Raw genomic sequence first — 26,672 nt, forward strand, 5'->3', positions numbered from 1 at the left:
AATGCCGCCTGGTGAAAGATCACATGACCGCTCCAAAAACAGTTCCTTTACATTCAAAGCTCCTTTATTTTTGGTACTTGGTACACGGTTATGACCTCATTCCCCAAAACCACGGTGTCCTTAAGGACATGTTAATAAATGTTGTTATTGAAGAAGCAACAGTAGACATGGCGTACCCTCTTACAACAGATGCCTTCTGCAAGTCCGACAGTCAGGCTCTTCAAAACAAAGGGCCTCATTCAAATATTACATTTTGTTTTTCCTTTTTCTTCCTTTCTCTTTCCTGTTAGGGGACACGTCATCTAATGCTGGACTCGCATGCTATCGGACAGACGGTGAATAAGAGTTTCCAAGTTAGAAATTCCATGTGAATGCCCTACAAAACAAACCTCGGAGCTCAGAGTCGGACAAATTTGAGAGAAAACAAAGCCACCCGTATCCTTTGAGTTGGGACACAGCACTAATCTTTTCGCTCTGGACAATACATAGTCATGGGGACACCAAGCATGGACTGGCATCCCAGCCAGGATGGTTCAAGGCACAATACCCAGGGAGAGAGATAACTCACGTGTTACTATTTACTCCCTCGATAAAACAGGTGGCAGTTTTCCTAGGCTACGGTGACTGCATGGATACCCACAGAGCAGACTGGGAATTGCAGTCCCATTAGGCAGCCTAGATGGGTTCTCTGGGTGCCACCAGGAGGAGCTGCAGAGACAGACCCTCCCTACTTTAAGGCACTCTTCTCCTGACCTGGAAGCGCTCCCAACATAAAAGACCTCTAATGCCTCAACTCAAATAGTCACTTGGAGGAGAGAAAGAAGAGGGGAGACAAAAGATATTGGGGTTAGGAGATCACGGTTTTTATTTAGAGCTTGTGCGGCATTTGAAACACTATTACTCCCGAAGGAAATTCTCTTCTCACATGACCTTTAGGGTTGGGGGGTGTCAAAGCACAGGGTCAGTCATTGTACAGCGCCCTGGAACAATTTTTAGGGTAAGGGCCCAATGGAGTACGAACCTGTTACTGCCAGAGGGGAAATCTTACATTTATGTTTATTTGAACCCGGGCCCTGTATTTGTGTTGGTGTGGTTGGGGCTTGGAACTCAATGGCATCCCCTACTGCTCGCTATAATAAATAAATGAAATGCTAAAGGCCGTGTCCATCTGTCTTGCGATTACTCATTAACCACTGGGGTGTGATTTTGGTCTTAAATCGAGAGCTTATGATGGGATCCATGTGAGGTTAGGTTAGGAGCACACGATAATCCAACTCAGGATCCAGATTTGGACCCGAGTGCAGCCATGCAATGGGTGACACCTCAGCACCACATTACTTCAAATGGAATGGAACCCATGTGTGTGTTTTTTTTGTTTTGTTTTTTTTTTTAAAAATGGTGGCTGGACTGCCAATTCAGCCACCAACCATCAGGTTCAAGGGTTAGGGCACGGGTGTCGAACTCCAGGCCTGGAGGGCCGCAGCGGCTACAGGTTTTCATTCTAACCCTTTTCCTAATCAGTTACCTGTTTTCACTGCTAATTCACATTTTAATAGCCCTGTTAGAAGGATTCAGTCCTCTGAATTGATTCGTTTCCTCATTAAAATGCAGCCAAACAGAAATGAGATGTGAAACGAGCCAACAGATGACCAGCTAAACTGGGGATTCAAACTCCAACCACTTTCTTAATGAGAAGCCAATTCTTGCTGTTAATTAAACTTCCACAGCTTGTTGTTGCTCTCGTTCTGCCACAGCTGACATTTCCAAAAAAACTGTTGATTTTCTGTTTTTCATAAGAACATCGTCAAAGTGTTTTGGTGACCTGAGAGATCAACCTTACTGAGACCTTCACCTTTCTTTATTTTCAGATATTGTGTGATGTGGCGGCTTGTTTTGTGTCTCTTTATTGTTTGGCTGCTATTTAAGGAAAAAGAAACAACTAAAGGGCCTGAGTCAAGTTAATTAAAACAAGTAATTAGCAGCAAAAACTGGTCACTAATTAAGAAGATGGTTACAATGAAAACCAGCAGCCACTGCGGCCCTCCAGGACTGGAGTTTGACATCTGTGGGTTAGGGTTAAATAATAAATAAATAAATAAACTGGGGTAGCGGCAACCTCTGCCAAGACATTTAGGTCACAACGTCATTACAGTTAACTACACAAGGAAGAGACAGGCAAAAAGGAAAACAGCAGCATCTGCTAAGCATGAAACAAATTGCTGAAGCCACTAATGTGATAAAGGAAGCCACCATAAGGAGAAAAATGAAGTGTGGCGCCATCTGCTGAGTATCTTACTGATGGACAGAAAATATTTATTGTGATATTCAAACTCGACCCTGGCAAGCTCATCTATTAATAATCTGCAGAACACGGCACACACAAAACACAACTTATGGCTTCTATAACCCAAAATCACACAAGGGATGCCTCAATGGGCTTTAAACAGGCCTCGGAGTCTTGAATCCCTAAGACGACATGAAACCACTTTTGGTTTTGAAGAAGTGCATACAAGTTCAGAATTGATAATAAATTGTAAGTATTGTGTTAATTGATCATCAATCATGCCGAGGATCTCCGTAATAGGCCGTCATACAGGATACAGAATGCAAGACGACAAACGGGAGAGAAATCCATACCGACAAACGAGTACCGCTTTGGAAAAGTTGTGTGGTCACTGTCAAGATGTACTGTATTTTTCATGGTGAAAACTGACTGTTTTGACAAAATGGCTCCATATGAACTGCTTTTATTTGAGGACCGGAGGTCAGCGAATTTCCTTGCAAAAAGTTAACCCGGTTAGCCAGAAACGCCATTTGTATGATCAAACCGCATTCAGAGTGAAGCGATTCACATTTATTACGTTTATTTTGCTTTCTCTAACCCCCTCGAGCCTAAGTAACAAATCGACAACGACCTCACGTTTCTTTGAAACATACAAGAAATTCACTTGAATACACTAAGAGGGAAGGTGAACACATCACAACTCAGAGCTACGAGAATTCCAACCCCACGTAAAGGCGGTCTCTCCCTGTCTGCAGTCTTTCCTTGATGCATTTCATCCCTCCATCCCTTTCTTGGTTTCCTCTTCCCGTTTGTTCTTCTCCTTCTTGCTTATATGGTGTAGTGGTCTCACTTTTACACCAGGACCACTTAGAACTGGGGGCCGAGCTCAGTTTTATTGAAGGCCAAAAATTAAACTGTGTGTTTGTATTAAATCTAATCAAATGTCATGCATGCACGTAAGAGGGGCATCTTCTAGACTCGGAGGTTTGTCATACCACCTCGGGATAAGACGGAGCGGCGTCACTAATGGTGTGGTTTACTATTCCCTCCACAGCCCCAAGACGACACTCCATGAAGGCAGCCGACTCCTCCTCCTTCGTCAGAGTGCGGTCACTAACTACATGGTCTCCTTATCCCTCCACAGCCCCAAGACGACGCCCCATCAGGGCAGCTGACTCCGCCCCCTCAGCAGAGCACTATTAAACCTGGGCAGAGTGATGGCATCTGTCACTAGACCAAGTTGACTCAATGATTGAGCTGCTCTCTCCTGAGCAAGACACCTGCCAAAAGATAGGCCAAGTTTCTCCGGCTTCCTTTGCGCTTGACGCACACGGGCTTTGATTGTGTTATCAAACGTTGCTTTTTGCTTACAGTTTGTTAGAATTAATGGGACGAACCAACTGGCGTTCCAGATATTCACCTCTCTAGTCAGGGTCATTCTGTACTCGATGACAATGTTTATTTGCATTTTTTTCGGATATGATTTTGTCGAGGTTTCAAAGCCCTTGTTATGTGCCTTATGTTTTGCGAGCCAGTCGATCGCCACTAGGTACTGCTCTCGGCCCTATAAAGGTGAAGGTCACCCCACAGTTCCTGGCGGTTCATTCAAATGCACTAGGGAGTAGCGGAGTGTTTTTTGGGTCTCTGCTTATAGAGTTTTCTGGATTTTTGACCTGGCCTTGGATCACTCTAGTAGGACTTTGGTCACCTGGGATTGTTGTGGGCAACTCCTTGTTGTGCTCCACAGAGCTTCATGGTATTTTAGAACATTTTCAGTAAAAACAAAATCTTATATTGTGACAATACTATGTGGCCTTCTGTGTTACCAGACAGGTTTATTTTGATGGGATTTCCCCCTCTATTGGCCATTTTAGGAACTATTTAAGCTGCATAACAAATCAGACACTGGAGATGCATTTTAATGCAATGAGGCTTAATTACATACGGATACAATCTATATATGAAACACATCTTTTTGAGAAAGCTAACAGTCATCACAGGCCATCATAACCTGGTTAGAATATCGATGAGGTGGGACGCTTTTAAAAAAAAAAAAAAAAAGGGCCTGGGGTTTACAGTTTGTCTTGTAAATGCATTTTGGTTCTTGTGAAGGTGACAAGGTGAAGAATAATTAAAATCAATTCGAAAGAAGTTAATTAGCAGCACAAACAGGTCACCAGTTAAGAAAAGGGTTAGAATGAAAACCTGCAGCCACTATGACCCTCCAGAACTGCAGTTTGAGACCCCCGTCCTAATTTAAACCAAAATGTGCAGTTCTAATGCACAACTTTCTTTATGCACGAGCCAATCAGAGCGCAGACACACCCAATCACATGATTATGTACTTTGCTTATTGAGCGAGCCTCCAGTCTTACTGTCCAGCCAGCCGTACGTAACGTTATACAGCCTCCCATCTTCACATACAGAATACATACGGGGTCTGATGATGGGGGGGATTGGGAGCGACAGTCTGCCAGATTACTGAAGGCACACAAGCAACTGTCAGACATTTACAAATACTTAGCAGTTAAAAAATGTATTATATGTGTCAAGTCTTGATCTTTGATTGACACTGCACAAAAGAAAGGAGATTCACAAAATTCTTTGCAATTATCTTTAAAGCCACAGTCATTTTTTGTCAAGAAAAGAAAAAAAAAAAAAATCTTTAAATGGCTAGCAGACAGCCTTGAGGTCACAACCCCTCTTAACCCTTTAGGAGTTGTGTTCAGCGGACTCTCAGAAGGGCTTAAAGTGGAAAAGGACAAATGGATTGTAATTGCCGTCACCACACTACTAGCTCAACTAGAAGAATCCCAGCCCACCTGTTATAAGTCAGTGGGAAACTAATGTTCCATACCAGGGGTGGGCAAAGTCAGTCCTGGAGGGCTGTAGTGAAGAGGAGGCTGCAGGTTTTTTGTTCCAACCCAGTTGCTAAATAAGAATCGTTTTGGAGATGCTGCGACTCGATCGTCTAGCCATCACAATTCGGCACTCCTCAAAGCTGCACAGATCCTTATGCTTGCCCAGATTTCCTGCTACCAACACATCACCTTCAAGAACTGACTGTTCTAATATATTCCACCCCTTCATAGCTGCCATTGTAACATGATAATTAGTGTTATTCAGGTAGCCCATTAGTGGTTTTAATGTTGTGGCTGATCGATGTATGTATGTAGATATTTAGATATTAATGATCACGGTGGCGCAGTGGTAGCGCTGCTGCCTCGCAGTTAGGAGACCCGGGTTCTCTTCCCAGGTCCTCCCTGCGTGGAGTTTGTATGTTCTCCCCGTGTCTGCGTGGGTTTCCTCCCACAGTCCAAAGACATGCAGGTTAGGTGGATTGGCGATTCTAAATTGGCCCTAGTGGGTGCGTTTGTGTGTGTCCTGCGGTGGGTTGGCACCCTGCTCAGGATTGGTTCCTGCCTTGTGCCCTGTGTTGGCTGGGATTGGCTCCGGCGGACCCCCATGACCCTGAATTCGGATTCTGCGGGTTGGAAAATGGATGGATGGATATTAGTGATGGGTGGCCACAGCAATTACCTGACTGGGACACCAGCTGGATGGAAGGACGATGGGGAGAGAACTTCAGCAGGGCACTTCCTCCCCTGGGGTGCTAGAGGGCAGCCCTCCTGAGAGACTGTGGCACCATGGATTCCCGCAGGGCACACAGAGCTGGAGTTTGGCCCTGCGGGTGCCACCTGGGGAAACTGCAGAGTCCTGCATGGGGCTTTCACCACACCTGGGAGTGATTTCGGGTCTGATTAACAAGCCACGTGGAACACTCCAAGGGTCAGCTTAAAAGGAGCCACCTCACTCAATTCGGAGGGACAAAGCTTGCCAAGAGGAGGAGTGGAGGTGGATGGCAAGGAGAGAAGTAGAAAGGACTGTGCTGCTGTTGTGGGGAGCTTCCCACGTCAATAAACGCAGGTTTTATGGCAAACTCGTCTCTCTGCCGGGGAAGCTGGAGGACTTCTGGTTGGTTGGTAGGTAGGTGGATAGATATCTGTCTATCGATCAATCGACCGACAGACAGACAGACAGACAGAGACAGACAGACAGAGACAGACAGACAGAGACAGACAGAGACAGACAGAACAGACAGACAGAGACAGACAGAGACAGACAGAGACAGAGACAGACAGACAGACACAGATCTCGCAAGGCGCTTCAAACATTTAAAAGCCTGTACAGCAGTTGTCCTACTCTTTGTCTTTTATTTCTGGCCCCGGGCGTGGTTAAATCTCTTGGCATATCTCTTGATATTTTTTAAGTTTAGAATTTAAAAATGGAATAAGAATCTGAAAATCTAACAACATCACATTAAAGTTCAATAAATTCTGAAAAGAATGATACCAAACATATATATGTAGGTTTTAAAATAAGGCCGACAAAAAACGTGACATATAAAATGTCACCGTTGCACTTTTAGACTTCGGAAAGATAAATATAGAGATATATACACTGTCACGCATGCGCGACTAGGAGACCGCAGATGGATCTTAAAACACATCGAAGGACGTTCGCCAGCGGGGAATGCCGGGGTACTAACCTTGTTTCTTCGTTTTCCAGGACTAAAGATGCTCCGCCATAGGACCTTGCTCGCAGTACGTTCACTTCCGCCCTTCCTCCGCCATCTTCCCTGACGTCAGCAGTCTCATAATCCATCACGCCTCCTTCCCAGCATTCCTGCACTTCCAGCTCCTCCCATATAAAAATGGCCACCGACGCCTAGTATGGCGTCGCGCATGAATGTTGTTTTTTTGTGTTTTGACCCTGCATTATTTTGTTGAAAAAGTCTGGAGTGTCAACAATATAAGGGGCCGGAAAACCCCAAACCTTTTTGTTGTCTCCTGATGTGTTGCATGTTTTACAACACACACACATTGGCTGTCTATTGCAGTTGTTGGTGTCTGTACTTCCTAACAATTCTGCAAAATTTACCCTTAAGGAGGGTGAAAGATTTTTAGGTACTGTATGTGGTGTTACCAGTGGAGTGGCTTATGATACTGGAAAATGGACCATTATAGAACAAAACTAAGCCTTCATCCACACTATGTTTTTGTTTAAAAAAGTAGACAGTCTATTTTTGCCATTCGTCCATGCCATGCTACCCCAGCATTTTTAAATCCCAGAAACAGACTTTGACAGGACTCTCCAGAGCCATACACTTCTGAAAATGCTGGGTTGTCATTGAAATGTGGACAGGTTAAAATGTAGACATTTGAAAATGAAGATTAGAATCTCCCTCTGGTTGGTTGTTGATGAATGAATGAATGAATGGATGAATGGATAATCCCCAAGGGGAAATTCACATACTCCAGCAGCAGCATACTAATAAAAACACTTTTACTTAAATAAAAATGAAGTGTAAGTTAAAAAAAAAAAAATGCAAGGTAGAGAGTGCGAGGCAAGTATAACAGACAATAACTATGTATAATGTTAACGTTTGGGGTGGAACTGAAGAGTCACATAGTGTGGGGTCTCCTCAGTCTGTCAGTGGCGCAGGACGGTGACAGCAGTCTGTCGCTGAAGCTGCTCTGCTGTCTGGAGATGATCCTGTTCAGTGGATGCAGTGGATTCTCCATGATTGACAGGAGCCTGCTTAGTGCCTGTCGCTCTGCCATGGATGTCAAACCGTCCAGCTCCGTGCCTACAATAGAGCCTGCCTTCCTCACCAGTTTGTCCAGGCGTGAGGCATCCTTTATGCTGCCTCCCCAGCACACCACCGCGTAGAAGAGGGTGCTCGCCACAACCATCTGATAGAACATCTGCAGCATCTTATTGCAGATGTTGAAAGACGCCAACCTTCTAAGTATAGTCGGCTCTGTCCTTTCTGACACAGAGTACCAGTATTGGCAGTCCAGTTTATCATCCAGCTGCACTCCCAGGTATTTATAGGTCTTCACCCTCTGCACAGTCACCTCTGATAATCACAAAGTCCATGAGGGGCCTGGGCCTCCTAAAATCCACTACCACATTATGTATCTCTTCTCCGATTGGACTCTACTCATTACATCTCATGACCTTATTGGCCACCCTTCACGTAAAAATAAATAATCAGATTCCCACATAGCAGACATGACTTTTACCAGTGTGCATCTAAATGATCTTCTGAAAGCTGCACACGTGCACAAAATGGCCATGTACCAGTCACTATGGTTTTACAATAAATCACCAACACTGACAGCGTTACCATCTCTAGGTCTACATAAGATTCATTTTTGGTCATTTTAGTGTGGATGGCAATGCTTTTGTAAACGCTGAAAAAACGCTAGTGTGGGCAGAGATCCTCTTCATTTGAGGATGGCATTTTTAAATGAACATTCTGTATCAGTGTGGATGTAGCCTATTAAATAAAATGGAGATTTTTAATAGTTTTATTTTTCATGGGTGCTGGTGAGTGGCAATGTGTTGTTGCACATTCATCAGATATGCAAGGAAGAATTTCACTGAACTCCGTACACGTAATGAAGAGGAGTGAGAGACCCAGTTGTTGTGGAGGCGAAAAGTAATGCGAGGGAGAGACGCAGGATTTAACTCCAAATACTTACTGCATGTGAATTGTAAAGGATGGTATGGTGGACCTGGAATATCTCTCGTATAGTGCCAGGGTGCCAGTCTATCACAGAGCACGCTCATATACACATCCGCAAGAAACGAATTTGGAATTACCAGTCACCCTAATCTAAACACATTAGAGGATAATGGGAAGAAAACTCCTGCAGACACAGGAAGAACATGCAAACCCCACAAGGAACACAACCAGCTTCTTTGATTGAAGACCTACACCTGGTAGCACTGCTGCTCACAGTAGTAAAAAAAGTGCAGGGAGACCCAACTGCAACTCAACAGCAGCAAGATGAGCTGATGGTGGACTTCCAAAGAGTCTCCAAGAGCAGTCACCATTCAGGGGAGGACACAGAAGTAGTGCAGAGCTACAAGTACCTGGGGTTGGGTTCATGAACAACAAACTGGACTGGTCTGACAACGCAATGGTGATACACAACAACAGCCAGAGCTGACCGGACTCGCTAAGGAGACTCAGGAAATATTAGTAGTCAGTGTGGTGTTCTACGTGGTGGTCTCCAGGGTAAGCAACCAGAGCATAAAAGCAGCACAATGCCTGAACAAACTTCAGGACAGCCAGCATCATCACAGGGCAAAAACGTGGGCACACTGGAGGCTGTTGTGACAATGAAGAAAACAGGTAGCAAAATGGGATGCCAACTTGAAAAATCTCCTCCATCCCCTGCAGGAGGCGCTGTCTTGGAGCACCGTCAGCCACGGGGCTTATTGCTTCACGGTTTGCTAAGCACCACCTCTGGGGGGTCTTTTCTGCCTGGCTGCCATCAGGCAATTCAATGCTTCCTCCCAAATGTACTTGTTTAGTTCATTTTGAAATTTCCGCACAATATACATTAATTCATTTGTCGCCTGATTGGCTCCATTATCTGTCCTAGGAGTCTGTATACTGTTTTTTTTTTTTTTTAGCTTTTTGCTGCTGTATGCATCAGAATTTCTACTTGGGATAAATAGTTTACCTAACCTAATAAAAATGGGTATGGTGCCAGTCCACTCATACACCCACAATTGGCCACTAGGGTTCCTGGGTGAAAGGCCATCCAGACACCAGGAGAACATGTAAACGTCACCCAGACAATGGGTTGTTCTGAAGAGTAAAAACGTCAGAGAAGGGGATTCTGGGGAGCAGGGTGGCAATGACCCCAGACAGTTGGTTTAAACCCGCCTGTTAACACCAAAGTGTTTCACTGTGGTCATGGGGTAAGCCAGACAGACTGGAGGTTTTATCGTGTAATTCTGTGGTGCCCTGTTGCAGCTCACCACTTCCAATTTATTTGTAACATTTGAAGTCATTTAATGCTAAACATTCATCATGGTGGAGCCAGCTCATGATTTGTGGATGCCAAGAGTTAACTGGGCAGCATTAGTCCAGAGGCATTCCAGTGTTAATGGTGACACACCACTGCAGGGTACCCTCACTCATGTCAGGCCAATTCACCAAACATATGGAGATGACAAGGGAGACAAATGCAGTTGGGCACACGAAGGAGAAGAAAACTTAACAGAAATGGTGAGCGGGCACTCCAGCAAGATAACGGCATCAACCAGTGTGTTACACATTGTACATTTACTGGCACTACCAGGGCACTTTGTGGCACTCCAGCAGTCACTTTACCAGCCCATGTATAAGAGGCTTCACCACCACATCCTTAGTATTGGGCAGCTCTGTGCATTTGGCAATGGGGGGCATTACGCCAGGTTCTACATAAAAGTCTGAGCTGTTTGCCAGTTTAAAAACTATTTGTATTTACTATTCTAAGTAAACAGAATGTAAAGAGTTGGGCACCATGCGTGCATATTGTGACGTGTGTTCAGCCCCACCACACTACACATCCTACTTCAATAGCACCTTCGCAGCCATCGTCACACAGCAGAGCGTCTGTCAGCCACAGAAAACTCACCACCGCGACAATGAGTTTGTTCACAGCTCTCCGCTCAGAGCGTCAGTCGGTCAGGGAACGATCACCGATACGGTGGGGTATTTGAGGACAATCCGATCCCAATCCTGGATCCGTAGTCGCAGGACCAACCTAAAGAGGAGGAGGAGGAGGAGGAGGAGGAGTATCAGTGCCTGGACTGAAGGAGGGAGCTGAGGCAGAATGACTAATGAAGTCACTGCTTGCTTGCTGTGTTTGTGCGTTACAGGGTGGCAGCTCCCACCTCAATAAAAATGCTTGCTGTTCCTGTTGAGGTGGTTAATAAAGCTGATCGCTCTGAAGATTGAGACTCAGCCTCATGTTTTTGAGGTGTAAGACAGTGACTCGTACGTCACAAAATATAAAACGCAACTTCTGTCCGTCTGTCTGTCTGTCTGTCTCTTACACAATCCTACACCCTTTGACTGATGTGGCCCAAATTTGAGATATTTGCCCTCTAGGACCTCACATACAACATTGACTACTTAGGAAACCCAAAGTTTTGACCCTTGGGTTGGTCTCTGATTTTTTTTTTTCCCCCCCCTCTCTTATGCGGTTCATTTTGCACACCAGTGCCACCTGCCGACTCAGAGCAAGTAAAACATCCAAACAGACGGAAGCCAAACTAGCAGACAAAATGAGCAGAGCTTAACATTACTTACCGGGCAACGGCGTGTGCTGCTTCTACCTTCTGTAACATAAAAAGGGAGTAGCGTGTGCTGTTGCGGGGCTGTGTCGGGTGAGGCCTAGTCGAGAGTGGAAATGCAGAAAAAAAAAAAAAAATCAAAAGGCTTGTTGTGTAACCCCTGCTTTGTCAGCTTTTCATCATTATTTAAGCACCATGAAGAGGACGACAGCCTTCATGGTTCCAAACCAGCAAGGAGTAACCGCAAAACTGGAATCTAATCGGACCCAAAATGAACAAAGAGCAGAGACATTGACAGAGAGGTGGTGCCGATGACAGATGGGACAGCTAGCAGCAACAACAGGATCACCATTTCAAAAACACAGAACACACTTTGCTTCCTTTCCTTAACCCAATCGACAAATATAAGCGGGTAATGCCAGTCACTTTGACTAATACAGCATTAGATAAAGGGGAGCGGTGTTAATTTCATGGGGTCTTGCATTTCTACATAAGCAGCATCCCATTTAATATCAAATGGCATGAGTGACCGAGTCCATTGACTGTGCGGAGTTCTCTCATTTTCTCCAGGGGTTCTCGTCCTGGCACTCCGGGGTCTTTTCACATTCCAGATGGGCACACAGGCTCTAAACTGGCATGTGACAACAGAAACCAACGAGATGCCTACGTCCATCATCCTGGTAGCATCCCAGGGAGAAAAAAATAAAATGGTCGAGTCTTTGGACGGCACAAGGTGACAAAATGTTGAGAGCAGTGATCTGTAAGGGAAATGGTAAAGGCAACTCTCCCCAAAGTTGTAACCCGAAATAAGGGGATTGAACCATGGGCTTCAAATTTAGGGGCAGAGCAGACAAAATAAAAAGGGGAGAGAGAAAGTACATTTACATCCTGAAATCATAAAAAGCCCAAGAAGCATCATTTTGACTATACGAGACACTATACAACTGACATGGATTCTTTATACTTCTGGTCTATTTATTGTAGCGTTCAACTAATCGTTACCCATTTATATTGTAAGGGTGTGGATGGACAGGCGTCCCACCCAGGTTGGTTGCTGGTACCTTTCACGGTTGGAAGGCCATAATGGATGGCTGCTTCCTGGGGTCGTGCATTTCCTCCTCTACACATGGTGGCAGCATCTCTCTCTGGTGGAACTCCTGTTTGTAACCCTGCAGGGCATACTGGGAGTTGTAGTCCTGAAAGGCAATTGGGTGCTGCCAGGGGGAACTGCAGATGAACGGCTGTCCCTTTCGTTGGGGAACTTCTGCCTGGCCCGGAAGTGCTTCTGACGGGAAGTGCTTTGACCCCCCGGAAGTACTCTCAGGTCTGGCATATAAGACGCCACTTCATCTGCACCAGGGAGTCAGAGCCAGGAGGTGGGGGACGACACTCGTGGAGGAGAAAGACAGAAGGTGACGAATTCTGTGCTATTTACTGTACTGGACTGATCAACCACACGCTCAATCACAGCCACTAGATGGCACTATTAAATTTTTTCAGCACTTCCCTACACCTCACTTCTCACTACAAAAGACTTGGGTGCAGCAAACACAACGACGACGTTGGGCTAATGACACAGGTGAAGAGACACGACGTCGAAATGAAGCAAATGTCGCGGCTCAACAACATGCATGTGAAACACCTCAGTAATGGAGGGTGAGGCTTGAAGTTCTCATTAACAACATCATCTATATGGAGGAGATTTGTCAAGACAGAAGTTAACAAGATACGATATCACCAGTGTCTTCTTCCGAATGCCAGTGGGGCAGCAAGCACGTCCTCTGCTCTGGTCAATTCTTAAGAGTTACCTGACGCCTCTCCAAGTTCACCAATATAATAAAACTGCTAGGGAGCCGTTTTTTTTGTCATGAAGACCACACAGAACTAGTTTTTATATATTTAATCTTTATATTCTACCTGCGATTCTGTCTGCTTGAGGTGCATCTGGTGCTTGGAGCTCTGGAGAGGCCCCTGGTGGTCTCAATATGTTAAGACGATAGTCTAAGACACAGGTGTTGAACTCCTGGCCTGGAGGGCAGCAGTGGCTACAGGTTTTCATTCTAACCCTTTTCCTAATCAGTTACCCGTTTTCACTGCTAATTCACATTTTAATAGCCCTGTGTTTAAGGATTCAGTCCTCTGAATTGATTCGCTTCCTCATTAAAATGGCAGCCAAACAGAAATGAGACGTGAAACGAGCCAACAGATGACCAGCTAAACTGGGATTTCAAACTCCAACCACTTTCTTAATGAGGAGCCAATTCTTGCTGTTAATTAAACTCGTTATTTAATTCCTTGTTGTTGCTCTCGTTCTGCCACAGCTGACATTTCCAAAACTGTTGACTTTCTGTTTTTCATAAGAATATCGTCAAAGTGTTTTGGCGAGTTGAGAGATCAACCTTACCGAGACCTTCACTTTTCTTTATTTTCAGATATTGTATGACGTGGCGGCTTGTTTTGTCTCTTTATTGTTTGGTTGCTAATTAAGGAAAAAGAAACAACTAAAGGGCCTGAGTCAAGTTAATTAAAATAAGTAATTAGCAGCAAAAACTGGTCACTAATTAAGAAGATGGTTAGAATGAAAACCTGCAGCCACTGCGGCCCTCCAGGGACACCCCTGCTCTAAGATGTGAAGCCAGCAAGTTACACTAACAAGATGTACAGCACAAATAACTCCAAGTTGGATGCCGTATGAACATTCATCTGCCATAATGACAGAAAAACAGCTTCGGATTGACACACATGCAGTCCATTCTCGGTTTTCTAATGGAATTAACTCCGCACTGGATAAACAAGTCCACAGCATGCATGGACAGATAATGAGATACAGAGTAGGCCATACATCCATCATCTTAACCAGCTTATCTAGAGGAGAGCCGAGGGGCCCCTGGAGCCTATCCCAGTAAACACTGGGCACAAGGCATGAACACCCCCTGGGCAGGGCACAAGCCCACTGCAAGGTGAACACACACACACCACCCACCTAACTTACAAGTTCTTGGACTGTGTGAAGAAACCCACACAGACATGGGGAGAACACGCAAACTCCACACTGGGAGCATTCAGGACTTGAACTCCAGTCTCAGTGTTGCAGCACTACCACTATGCCACCCTACACCCAGTGGAATTAATAGTTACTGGAAATGGTGGAACTAATAAATTGTTCACAGCCTTTGAATGCAAAATATAAGGAATTCCTACTGGACTTTGCTGCTTTTGTCAGGTTAGTGACAGGAGGCATGGACATTTAAGGTGGGCAATGTCTGCAAACATATACAGACATGTGTACACCATCCCTGAACATGCATCCGTCTGTTTTCTGAAAGCTCAGGGTGGCAGAGAGAACTGAAACTTGCCTGGGCAGCACCCAGAGCTGGAAAGAAACCACGCAAATATAAATGAACTAAACGTCTCATCAAAAAAACTCCTCTGAAAAGAACCCGAACCAAATCTGTGCGACGCGGACTTAACAACGCACTGCTGCAACGTCAGACAGCGGCATATGGACAACAGAAAGGCAAAGATTTTTAATAAAATAAATCCAGGTCTGTCATCCATATTACATTTCAGATGTCTGCAACCTGTTCTTTTGGGGCAAAAAAAAAAAAAAAAAAAGTTACAGTGCAATCTGAATGAGAAAAAGGGAGAGAAAAAAAAATGTAGACGGCCACTTTAAAGTCTATACCAGGGGTCCTCAATCCCAGTCCTGGAGGGCCGCAGTGGCTGCAGGTTTTTGTTCCTCCCTGGTTGCTTAATTAGAAAGCAATTCTTCACAATAATCGTGTTTCCTGGCTTGTTAGTGCTTTAACTCTGCTATTTCAGCTCATTCTCATATCCTAGATTTTCTTCCCCTTTCTAAGGAGATCATCCAAATGGACGAGTAATTCTCAGTCCTTCACTTTTTTTTCTCTTCACTTTCCTTCCAAGTATTTCATTAAACCCAAAAGTATGTGATAAATATTCACAGGTGACAATGGTAACAAGAGAAATGCTGGTCTCTTTTGTCATTTGCATGTTATTGCTAATTAGAAACAATTCAAAAAAAAAAAAAAGAATATGGCTGTTTAAGACTAAAATAAGTAATAAGGGTTCAAAATCTTAATGAGTGAGACCACTAAAGTGAAGCAGAAGTGTTACTTGAGCAATAAGAGCTTCTTATTAAGCAACTGGGTTGGAGCAAAAACCTGTAGCCACTGCGGCCCTCCAGGACCGTGATTGAGGACCCCTGGTCTACACAGCGCTGCCTGCTTATGTCATTTAAGAGACTGGGACTTGCAAAAAGCAGAAGCAGCAGGACGAGTCTACAACTAAACCGAGGTCTGTGCTTATGGGTGTGAATGTAAGTTGCTGTTCATTATATTTATAAATCCATGCAGGGGCTCTGGGATTAAGACGAGCATTGGACAAAAGATGAGCAGAATGATACATGGACACTTGATAGACACCGCCACACAGCATCCTGTAATTGGACTCATTCAGTTACTCATTTTTATATTCTCTCTCACACACACACACACGCCAAGGTGCTGTGTAGACCTCAGCGTTACCATTTGCAGTGCACCCTCTATTAAAATGTATTTTGTAATGCACTGCATTAGTCATTCTGCCAGATGGCACATCTTAAACATTTGTAGTAATAAATTTCACTGCATTTGCCAATCCAACAGATGGCGCATCATACACATGTGTACCAATAAACTGCACTGCTTTAGCCATTCTGCCAGACTGTGCATTGCAAACATTTGTAATAATAAAATGCACTGCATTTGCCTATCCAACAGGCGGTGCATCGTGAAAGTGTGCACTAATAAACTGTACTGCATTAGCCATTCCGCCAGACTGTGCATTGCAAACATTTGTAGTAACAACATGCACTTCATTTGCCATTCCGCCAGATGGCGCATCAAACATTTGTAGTGATGTACTGCACTTGCCATTCTGACAAAAAGCACATCGCAAACATTTGTACTAATGCACTGCACTTTCCACTCCTACAGACGGCACATCTCAAACATTTGTAGTAATGTACCACACTTGCCATACTGACAGGTGGCACAACACAAACATTTGTAGTAATAAACTGCACTGCATTGTCCATTCTGACAGATGGCACATTGCAATCATTTGAAGCAATAAACTACATTGTGTTTGTCATTCCAACAGATGGCGCATCAGACATTAGCACTGCTTACTCTTATTCTATGTTAATTAATGTTGACTTATGTTTATTTTTTATTGTGTCTTCTATTTTTCTATTCATTTTGTAAAGCACTTTGAGCTACATTTTTTTTGTATGAATATGTGCTATATAAATAAATGTTGATTGATTGATTTTAGGAATACCAAAAGAAATGGCAACTGGTCAGACACACACACAAGCACAGCCACACACACAAGCCACAGCACAGCACAGCCACATACACACACTTGTTCTTTTTGTAACGTTGATAAGCGGATTTCTGTCCGTCCAGCCAGCAGTTACTCTCTTTGGATGTATTCTGTCTGTCCAGTTGTTATGTTACTGTTACATGCCATTTGGAATGAGATTCCTAAAAGCAGTTTCAGTCTTTGTGATGTGCCGTCTGTTAGCAACTGGACATACACAAATACATGGACACTGGCCCTTTTACTTAGGTGGATACAAACACCGTGACCTGTGAGGGGCATCTCAGAGCCCCAATCAACACTCCTAGACACCAGTAGCGGGTTCAAAAAGTCCTTTGATTTGCAACAATACCCTTATTTACAGGATTTCTTCCAAAACAAAAGTCTTGTTCGTTCTCTCTCTCTCTCGCCACCTCACCTATCCTTCCCAGACAAGCTTTGTCCATCATCTCTTGACTTCAAAAGCCCCGAGTGAGACGAGGCCGGACCCACGAGTACTTCCAGTGCCAGAATGTTTCACCCAGGAATCACTTCTAGGTCAGGAGAACCTGCCATAAAATAAAGGAATCCTCTCCTGGCGGCAGCCAGGGAATCCAACAAGGCTACCCTTTTAGAACTACACTTCGCATGCAGCCCTGCCAGTTCAGGATGCCAGTTCATCCATTAGCTCTGTCACAACACACAGTATATGTATACACACACACAAAAAAGAAGGGTACATTGGGAATAATAGGAACAAAAATACAAAAATATGCACATATGGTATTCATGTACTACATATTTTATATATAATTTGTAGATTAATATAAAAGACATAGTACTTGTATACCACAAGTACTAGGTCTTTCATATTTTATATATTAGTACTATACTGTTCTTGACAGGTTTCCACTCCGTAGCCCACTTGTATTTTGTTACACAGACTTTTTCACGTCAACTGTTCAAAATATTTCACAACGCAGGTCACAAGAGTACAACGCCGTGTCAGAGTTGCAGTTGTGAAGTGAATTGCTTTAGCGACTTTCCAGTCATGAGGAGACACCAGCACATTTCAAGGGCTAACAACTCCTTTATTAGAAATACGTCAGACACAGTACCCAAACGATTCTTTCTTGTACTACCCCGACATGCATTTTATTTATTTTCATCATAAATAATTTTAGACTTTAAATATACTGCGAGGGTCTAAGCAGCAATGACCCCTTAGGAGCAGTGAAAGGCCTCTTCATGATTCTAGGCAGTGCGGCCCCCTAATGGCCATGGCAAAGGAGCCCCATCTCAACTGTCACTTAGGACACCTGCTGGTGCAGCCCATTATAAGCACTTTGAGCTACTGTTTGTATGAAAATGTGCTATATAAAAAAATAAATGTTATTATAATAAATCTCAAACACACCAATTGATGACACTTTCGGTACATGCAGCTTATGTCTAAAGGTATCTGTAGAATTAAAGGTGCCCTTTAAAAAGCATAGCTTGTGACTATAGCCATCCATAAAAAAAAACCCACATTTACTTTTTACAGCCTTGCACATGAACACACACACACACACACACACACTGGGTGCCCCCTGTTGGTTTAGGGGGCATCATGTTTGTCTTCTCACACTCAGTCTGTAAATCGTTTTAGATAAAAGCACTTGAAACACAAGGACCCTCCCTCACACATTTAGAATCTATTAAAACTACATGGGGCTTCCATTCAGGATGTGGTATCTGTGTGGCCAGACTTTCTTTAAGGTGGCGACTGGGTTGGGGGGGGGTCTGGGCTTGTCCTGAAATAACAGATAAACGACAAGTGGTCCACTGGCAACGGACTTCCTTGTTTGAACGCATTATCTTGACACGCACTTTTCATGAGCACATCCACTGCTCGGATCGAAGCGTTCGAGTCCATTCAGGGTGGAAGTGGCGCCTTTTCCATTAGTAGGGTCCGAGGTCGGTCGCGATCAGGCAACTTGACGGGACGCGGGTACACGAAGGGCCAAATCAGGGCTCTCTAAGCCGGCAGGGAGAACAAAGCAAACCGCAGAGCAAAGGCGGTCAAAGGGAAAGAAACGAACCCTGGATAGACCACTAGACTGTCACTCTGCACACGGTGGTCCGACCACTCTGGGTTGGACTCTAGTCTGTGACTTTGCACACGCTGGCCCAAAATAATAAAACCCTGGATGGGACTCTCGATTTCCTTGACTGGTTCTCAAGTTCAGTCCTGAAGACCCCCTATGGCTGCAGATTTTCCTTTGAATTGGACTCCTACCATAGATAAGCAAGCTGTATTTCCAGTAGGTTTTAGATCAAACAAACAAATAAATAATAACAAACCGGTTATTGTAAAGGTTTGATAAATGAAGCAAGAAGGGGCGTCTATTTGGCAAGAATTCAATCCTTTTGATTTTCAATATTTTGTTATTTTTGACCATTCAGGTGTTTGTTTTTTTTTTAAGCCATTATTAGAAATCACACAAATAGTGGATCTTTAGCATTTGGTGTCATTTGCCTCACTGTCTGGTCTGCAGGTCATTCGGATAAAATTAGGAAAACGAACCACACAGAATGAATTTAAAAGAAAAAAAAAAATGACAAAATAGAGTTAAACATTTAAATGTATGTGTGTTATTTATTTATATATATATATATATATATAATATAAAATCACGCAGTACTGCATTTTTTCTGAAAGTAAAATAAAAGGAAAAAAAATAGACAGCTAAAATAAACAGATGAATTAAAAGACAAAGGGATTCACTAATTGTGGAATTGGTTGGAATGGAAAACCTGCAGCCATAGGTGGACCCCTGGACTAAATTTGAAAGCCACTGCTCTAGTCCACCACTTTGCAGACCCAGGTTCAAATCTACAATCCCCTGGATGACACTTGGTAGACAGTCTGTAAAGTGGCAGACTAATTTACAGACCTCTTGGTGGGACACAAGACCACCACTTTCCAGACCTCAGCCCAGTCCATAAATCTGTGGATGGGACCCTAGTCACCACATTGCAGACACCAGCACAATCTACAAACTCCTGGATGGAACATTAGTCCAACATTTTGCCAGCTCACACCATCCCAATCCACATACTCCTTGGTGGTCTCCTGTCCCATCCCTTTGCAGACCCTGGCCTAGTCCACAAACCCCTAGGTGGGATGCCAGTTCACTTCCTTGCCAGCACTTGCTGTTCCAATGTAAACCCCCCTGGATGGGATGCCAGCCAACCACTTTGCAGATACCAACTCAATCTACAACCCCTGGATGGGACACAGGACCACCATTTTGCAGACCCCGGCCTAGTCCACAAACCCCTAGGTGGGATGCCAGTCCACCACTTTGCCAGCATACACAGTTCCAATCTACAGACCCCTGGATGGGGTGCTAGCCAAACACTTCACAGGCACCAGCTTAATCTACACACCCTGGATGGGACATGACACCACCACTTTGCAAACACTTGCCCAATATACTTGGCAGTACAACTTTGGATTGTTAAAGCTGAATTAACGCACTTGCATAGAGGACAAGAAAGACATCTCAGGCTGGGGTCGGGCCCTTCTGCACTACATGACGTCTGTCCTCACTTGTTATTGAATGGACATGCCGTAAATTTAAAGACTGGCCCGAGGCGCCACGGTGCAGAAGTATCGCAACGCGCCGTTAATCATTTTTAGTACATCATCATCTAGCGCGCAGCCCCGCTTCCCTCTCCATTGTTAAAAGTGTTTAATTGTCAGGCGGGAGATGAAGAGGGGATTTCGCATTTAGAGTTGTGCCGATCGTGACGTTAAAGGCGGCCTCACAATTTATAAACAAAAGCAAACCATGCATTGGCCACGAGATCGTGTCGCACTCTGCCAAAGTTGCGGGACTGGCTGTAGGCGTGCGTTTCCGCATGTGCGTGTATGAGACACACACACAGAGGGAGAGATGGATGTACTTACCGAAGGGCGGTTCTGGGGAAACATGCCTTTGTTGCGGCCGTGTGTGGAGAGGAGAGAGAGAGAATGTTTTTGGAAGATGATGATGTTCAGGCTTCTCTTATTGTGGTTTTCCTAGCAGCTCGCCAGACAAACACGGAAAAGGGTGGATTCAGATCATATCCCAGGCCTCGACGGAGCTGAGACACCCAGGAGGGTACAGCATCCCCCCTCTTTTCAGCTTCTTTTGTTCTTGTAGCCTAGTCACAGGAAAAAAAAGAAAAAAAAACTCCCAATTGTTTGCAGCAATCCAGTGTAAATTAAGGAGATGGGGGGTGTAGTCGGTGAATCCACGAATCAGTTTTTCAGATGTGGTGCTTTTTTGCGTGATGCCTCTATAGCCAAGATGAAGAAATCAGAACATTCTTCAGTCCTTTGTTTGAGCCCGTGGGCCGACAGGACATCAGCTTAAAAGTGCAGCACGTATATGAAGGCAATAGAGTAGCACAGGCAGACGGACGCGGGTGCAGGCACCAATAAACCCGCTCCCATGCAGACAAACGAGCAAAGGCGCTTTTGTAGAGCTTTGCAGATGGGTCCGCCACACGTGCACTACAATTCTCATATAGCAAAGAAAAAAAAAATGCAATCTAAAAATTCAGCGTATACACACACTCGTTTAAAAGGAGGTCAACGGCAAAATTCCACCATGCTTCCTAGAGATCAGCGCTTAAGGAAGCAATCCGAGTTGTATGGCCAATAAACCTGCCTGGAGAAAGGGTGAAGTTTTGCGAAGCCGTCGGTAAGACGCCTAAGGTGCACATCTCCGAGACGAACGGCTGCTAATCTTCTATCTTCCCGAAAACCATACGTGCGTATCAATCGACCCTTTTGGCGCACGCGCCCAGGTGGAAATTTCTCTTCCGAGTAGTTGTACTTATTGGGTTTCCTTTTTTTTTGTATTTGAAAGTGCAATTCGTAAAGCAGCTCTCTCCTCTTCTATGGTGCCCACATATCTGTAATTTTAACTGATCAAGGGTGGCTTGCGCTGAAACGGATCAATGAATGAAGGAAAAGTTCCACGTGGGTCCGAGCTCTTACAATCAGCGCCGCCGAGCCAGCCAATCAGAGACTGCTGGAGCTCCGACCCCACGTGGGGGACTCAGACAGCCGCGCGCGCTGATTGGATGACTGGGCGAAGCCGTTCGTTTCACACGTCAATCAAGGCCAGGGAAGCGGCAACAAAAGAAGTCGACTTAACCCCTGCGCGACCAGCGGGGGCGCGGAGAAGAGGGGGGAAAGGGCAAGCGGCATGTCAGGAGACGGACTCATCAGGCATAACTCAGAAAGACACCGGTCGTAACCTTAGCAACGATGTCTTTTAACTGTGGCGTCTGACCTAAAAGCTGAAAGCTGCTGCAACGAGGAGGGGGCCGGGCACTGCGTTGCCTCGAGAGCCAAAGTAAATGAGGGATACGGGACCACCTCAGACAGAGGCATGCCACCTGGAGTGGACCTAGCGCTTAAGACTGGCATCGTTCCCACCTTCCAATCTCGACCCTCTTTTGACATGTCAGCCTGACTCCCTTCTACTTCTCTTAGAATATTCAGAGCTGGCGCTCCTTCTCTGTCCAAAGACTTTCCCATTCACCCCATAAACACCAAACTGTTTTAAATTACTCATTGCTAACTCTCTAACTTCCTCTACTTTCCCAAACATTGATCCAACACCCAAAAATGCTCTCCATTAGCCCGCTCTTTGGTGAGTTTTGTTCTTCAATTTGGACCCCATGTCCTTCTTTCTATAACAGCTATATCACTAGCACTTCAGTACAGGTAATCCACTTGGATCCACCTTGGATGGGAGACCATATAGGAAAAACTTGGTTTGCTGCTTTAAAAGGTGTTGGTAAGACCAGTAGGGGGCACTTACCCTGTGGTCTGTGTGTGGATCCCGGTTGCCATCCCCCCATACTCTTATAAATAATGATGACAGAGAGGTTCTTCACAGCCAGTTTTGGTCCCTAAATGAACCATCCACATGTAGGTTCTAGAAAGAACCTTTTACTTGGATCCATAACACGTTCTGTAAATAGCAATGCATTGATGACCACAGATTTGGGAAACACAGATGGCCTACTGATTTTAATAGGATTCTTACTACAGACAATAACACAGGCCAAACTCAGGATTTGTTGATCTTTTGTCCTGCCACGTAGCCCACTTAACATTAAAGATTTCTGTTTTGTCCACATTAAGAGCCTCGTCAAAGCCCAAAGAACCAACCTCAAATGCCAAGAACCATTTTCCAGAGTGAAATGGGTCTTTGCAAAGCAATGGTAGAACCACACAACCCAGTAAAGTGCCATTTTAGAACCAGTAGTGCAGTCGAGTGACAGGGAGGCTCTGCTGTAAAAACTAATATTGTCCTTAAGATGGGACATTAAACGGGGGTCCAGACTATGTGGTCATAAGAGATCCCTGGGCATCCTTTGAAAAGCATAGGGTGTACCCCAATGTTCTGGCTAAACTGCCCACCACAACCTGGCCCATTCTTGCCCCTTAATCATCCCCTGTCTCTAATTGTCTCTCTCTCAGCACTTCAACCATCTAATAGCTAATGTGTGGTGAGCGCACTGCCACAAGAATGGCTGCCGTCCAGACGGATGCTACACATTGGTGGTGGTTGAAGTGCCCCCATCATTACATAGACAATGTAAAGTACTTTGAGTAGGTCAGAAAAGCTCTATATAAATGTATCTTTCTATCTCTTTTAACACCCCCATTCGACTTATTCAGCACTGGCACCTTTTCTCTTTCCTAAGACCTCTTCATCCACCCCATACACACCAAAGTGTCACATTTCCCCTCCTTTAAATTACTCATTTCTCTCGACCTTCTTCTTCTTCCCCTTTCCCCCTCTGACCCACCAGAACGCTCTTATTTAGCCCAATTTTTGGTATTTTTGCTCCCCAATTTGTCCCCCATGTCCTTCTTTCTAGCACCTCTTAACTTATGCCCCCCCCCCTTTATTAAAGGTCCTCCATGCACATTTCAGACCCAATCCTTTCTTTCTTAACAGTCATGCTTGGTCCCCTCATCCCTTGTTCCATGCACCCTGCATATCATAATCTTGATCCCTAAGAGCCCCCATACCCTCTTCTCAAACACTGCCCCTTACACCCGGCACTCACCGTTCTGATATCCCTCACCATTTTCTTCCACCCTCACTCCCCATTCTGACCACCCTCACACTTTAGCCACCCCATTCTGCGGTTTTTCTCCAGTCTCACATGCACCTTCCCCTCCTCCTTCATAGGTTGCATTGGTAATGGAGTACAAGAGGCTGGTGGAGAACTTTCTCTTGTGGTGCGCAACTTAACACCAGGCGTGAGTTGATGGTGGACTTCCAATGTGTCAAGGAGTCCCTGAAAGCAGTTATCAACCGGGGGGAGGAAGTTGGTGCAGAGCTACAAGTACCCGGGGGTCTGAATGAACAGCAAACTGGACTGTTCTGACAACACCATGTTGCTATATAATTTGGACCTGAGCAGACTGTTTTTTCTGAGGAGACTCAGGTCTTTGGTTGTGCGTTCCAAACTGCTGGAAATGTTATACCAGTCCATTGTAGCCAGCATGGTGCTTGGCACAGTGGTCTCCTGAGGAAGCAACTTGAGTTCAGGTGATGTGATACACCCGAGCAAACCTACCAGCTCCATCTCAGGCCTGACCCTGGACACTGTGAAGACTGTTATGGAAACGAGGAAACTATCATGAACCCCTCCGAGGGGGCTTTCTCAGAGTACTTTCAGCCACGGTCTCATTCCCCCTTGATGGCATAAGAAGCACCTCCGGGGAGCTTTTCTGCCTGCCTCCATTACACACTTCAACGCTTCCTCCCGACATCCCATCCATCACTCCAACTAGACGCCATAGGAAGACAGCAAAGGCTCAATATACTGCAGTTATTTTAGCATAACATTTAATGCATTTTTTTTACCTTATATTGTAATTCGAGGTGTTGTCAGTGTATTCTAAGTTTTCACTGTGGTATGCACTCGAATTTCTCCTTGCATATCTAATTTAATCTCATTCGTCAAGAATTCTCATTCTTGAAAAAGTCCATTTATAAAAAAAAGAGAATCAAGATCTTAAAATAGATGATACCAACCTATAAAAGGGTCCCTGTGTCTGTGACATTAGCCCCTATATTTCACACTGCTCATACTCTCCCTCGGTTTTGCACTTATTCCTAGATCCCCTCACTCCATCCATCTCCTTAAAACCCATATGTACCCCCACTTTCCAGAATATTCACAAGAATTTAAGAAATCTGGCAACTGAGAGACCCCTCTATCCATTCAGGTCTGTTTGTTTAGCTCGTAGTTAATTTGTCATTTCCTACACTTAGGATATCATCGCCCGTCTCCGGCTCTTGCTTTTTGGCCACTTTGCCATTCCGGCAGCGTTGTGCTGCTACAGTTGCTGTCAGTGGAAAAATTGAAATGTGCCCAACCCCTAGGTTGAAAACGACCTCTGTGTCACCTCCACGGCTACAGAGAATTGACGATGGGACAGCGTCCAGCTTATTTTCGACATTGGAATGCTGCCATCAACCGTAGTCGTACACAATTCCCGCTATGGACCTCTGTTGTGCGGACGTGACAATGATGAATGCGTGATAGCTGAGCCATCCCAATATCTCATCCAGATACTTCCTAAAGGTTATTGAGGTTTCAGCTTCAGCTACATGGCTCGGTAGTTAGTTCCCGATTCCCACAATTCTTTGAGTAAAGAAGATCATATTCATATCTGGCCCTTTTCCTCTTTCTGTGCACCTGGCAAATCCAAGTGGGTCAGAATTGCTCCCCCACCATTTGAGCCTATTTTCCTGTCCGTCAACTTCCTTTCCTCTCTGAAACCCCAGCCAGTCTCATCAGACTCCACCAATGGTGACTATCAATGTCCCGTTCTGTCATTGGCTCCCTGCTTCTTCACATCTTTGCTCTGCTCTCGGTCAACATGGTCATCATCATCTGTGTGTATGCAGAGCTCTTACTCATGGCTGCTAGGTGAGCCACCAAGCATGTCATCCACCTCTCCCCAGCTCAGTGGTCCCACACCCACAATCCTTTCAAGTATTTGGTACGTATCATAGTGTTTGGTATGTCTCCCTTTTTAAGGGTCTTCACAATATGACAGCGCTGGGAGGGGGCAGCGTGTAAGATGAGCTGGCTGGCACTGTGGTCCAAGGCAGCACCGGGGGAGGTCCTGATTCACTGGCTCATCGCAGTGGTAAGCCCTCTAAAGATGCCACGTTTGGCGGGTGCCGTTGTTATGAGCAATTTAATTTTCATCCTCACAGTAAAGATAATTAATACATCTCTGCTTGAGCACCTCGCTATTAACCAATTTGAAGATAACTAGAGAGAGCGAGGAAGAGACGGAGAGACGGGCGAGGAGACGTCGGAGGAGAACAGCCTCTTTTCTTCGCTCTTCATTCTTTTAGGCAGGCGCGTTTCATAATGAATGTGAGGAGGGAGACAGGAAAGGGAGAAATAGAGGTCAGCGGAGACTGGCGGATATAGAAACAGAAAGGCAACGCAGCTGAAGAGTACCTGGCGCCCTATGGGACTGGGCTTGATTGGGTGGGGAGCAGAGGAGGGCGGCGGACCCCAACTGGTCACTGTTCGATTTGACACCTGTGAGTGTCCGCTGAATTTGTAATTAATAATAATAATAATAATAATAGTCAGAGCTTATTCCTGTCACATCAGGCACTAGTTCTATGCCAGTCTTTGCTGTGCCAGTCCATCACATAGAAAACATATGCATTCTCCAGCACCTGGCCAATTTAAAGCCATGCATCAGATCAGAATCCTGGGTTCATGTCTGAATTATATGGGATAAACAAAGAGCCCAGAGCAGGTCCATATGGGTCAACAT

The 26,672-nt window shown here is 44.9% G+C and overlaps 1 protein-coding gene across 5 annotated transcripts in view; it reads right to left on the minus strand.

Moving 5' to 3' along the window:
- The window catches only part of tle2a (TLE family member 2, transcriptional corepressor a), a 127,791-nt gene extending 106,001 nt beyond the window's left edge, over window positions 1-21,790 (minus strand). For 4 of the 5 annotated variants that reach the window (XM_039766869.1, XM_039766867.1, XM_039766868.1 and 1 more), the window contains exons 1-2: window positions 20,751-21,790; window positions 11,445-11,528 (exon numbers count right to left, since the gene is read on the minus strand). In XM_039766869.1, the coding sequence (XP_039622803.1) occupies window positions 11,445-11,528; window positions 20,751-20,774 (108 nt within the window). In that variant the 5' untranslated portion in view covers window positions 20,775-21,790. The remainder of the gene's footprint in view (window positions 1-11,444; window positions 11,529-20,750) is intronic. The other variant, XM_039766870.1, reaches the window with a different exon arrangement.
- Window positions 21,791-26,672: the final 4,882 nt, after the last annotated feature.

Source organism: Polypterus senegalus, chromosome 10 (assembly GCF_016835505.1).
Source record: "Polypterus senegalus isolate Bchr_013 chromosome 10, ASM1683550v1, whole genome shotgun sequence".
Classification (NCBI taxonomy): Eukaryota; Metazoa; Chordata; class Cladistia; order Polypteriformes; family Polypteridae; genus Polypterus; species Polypterus senegalus.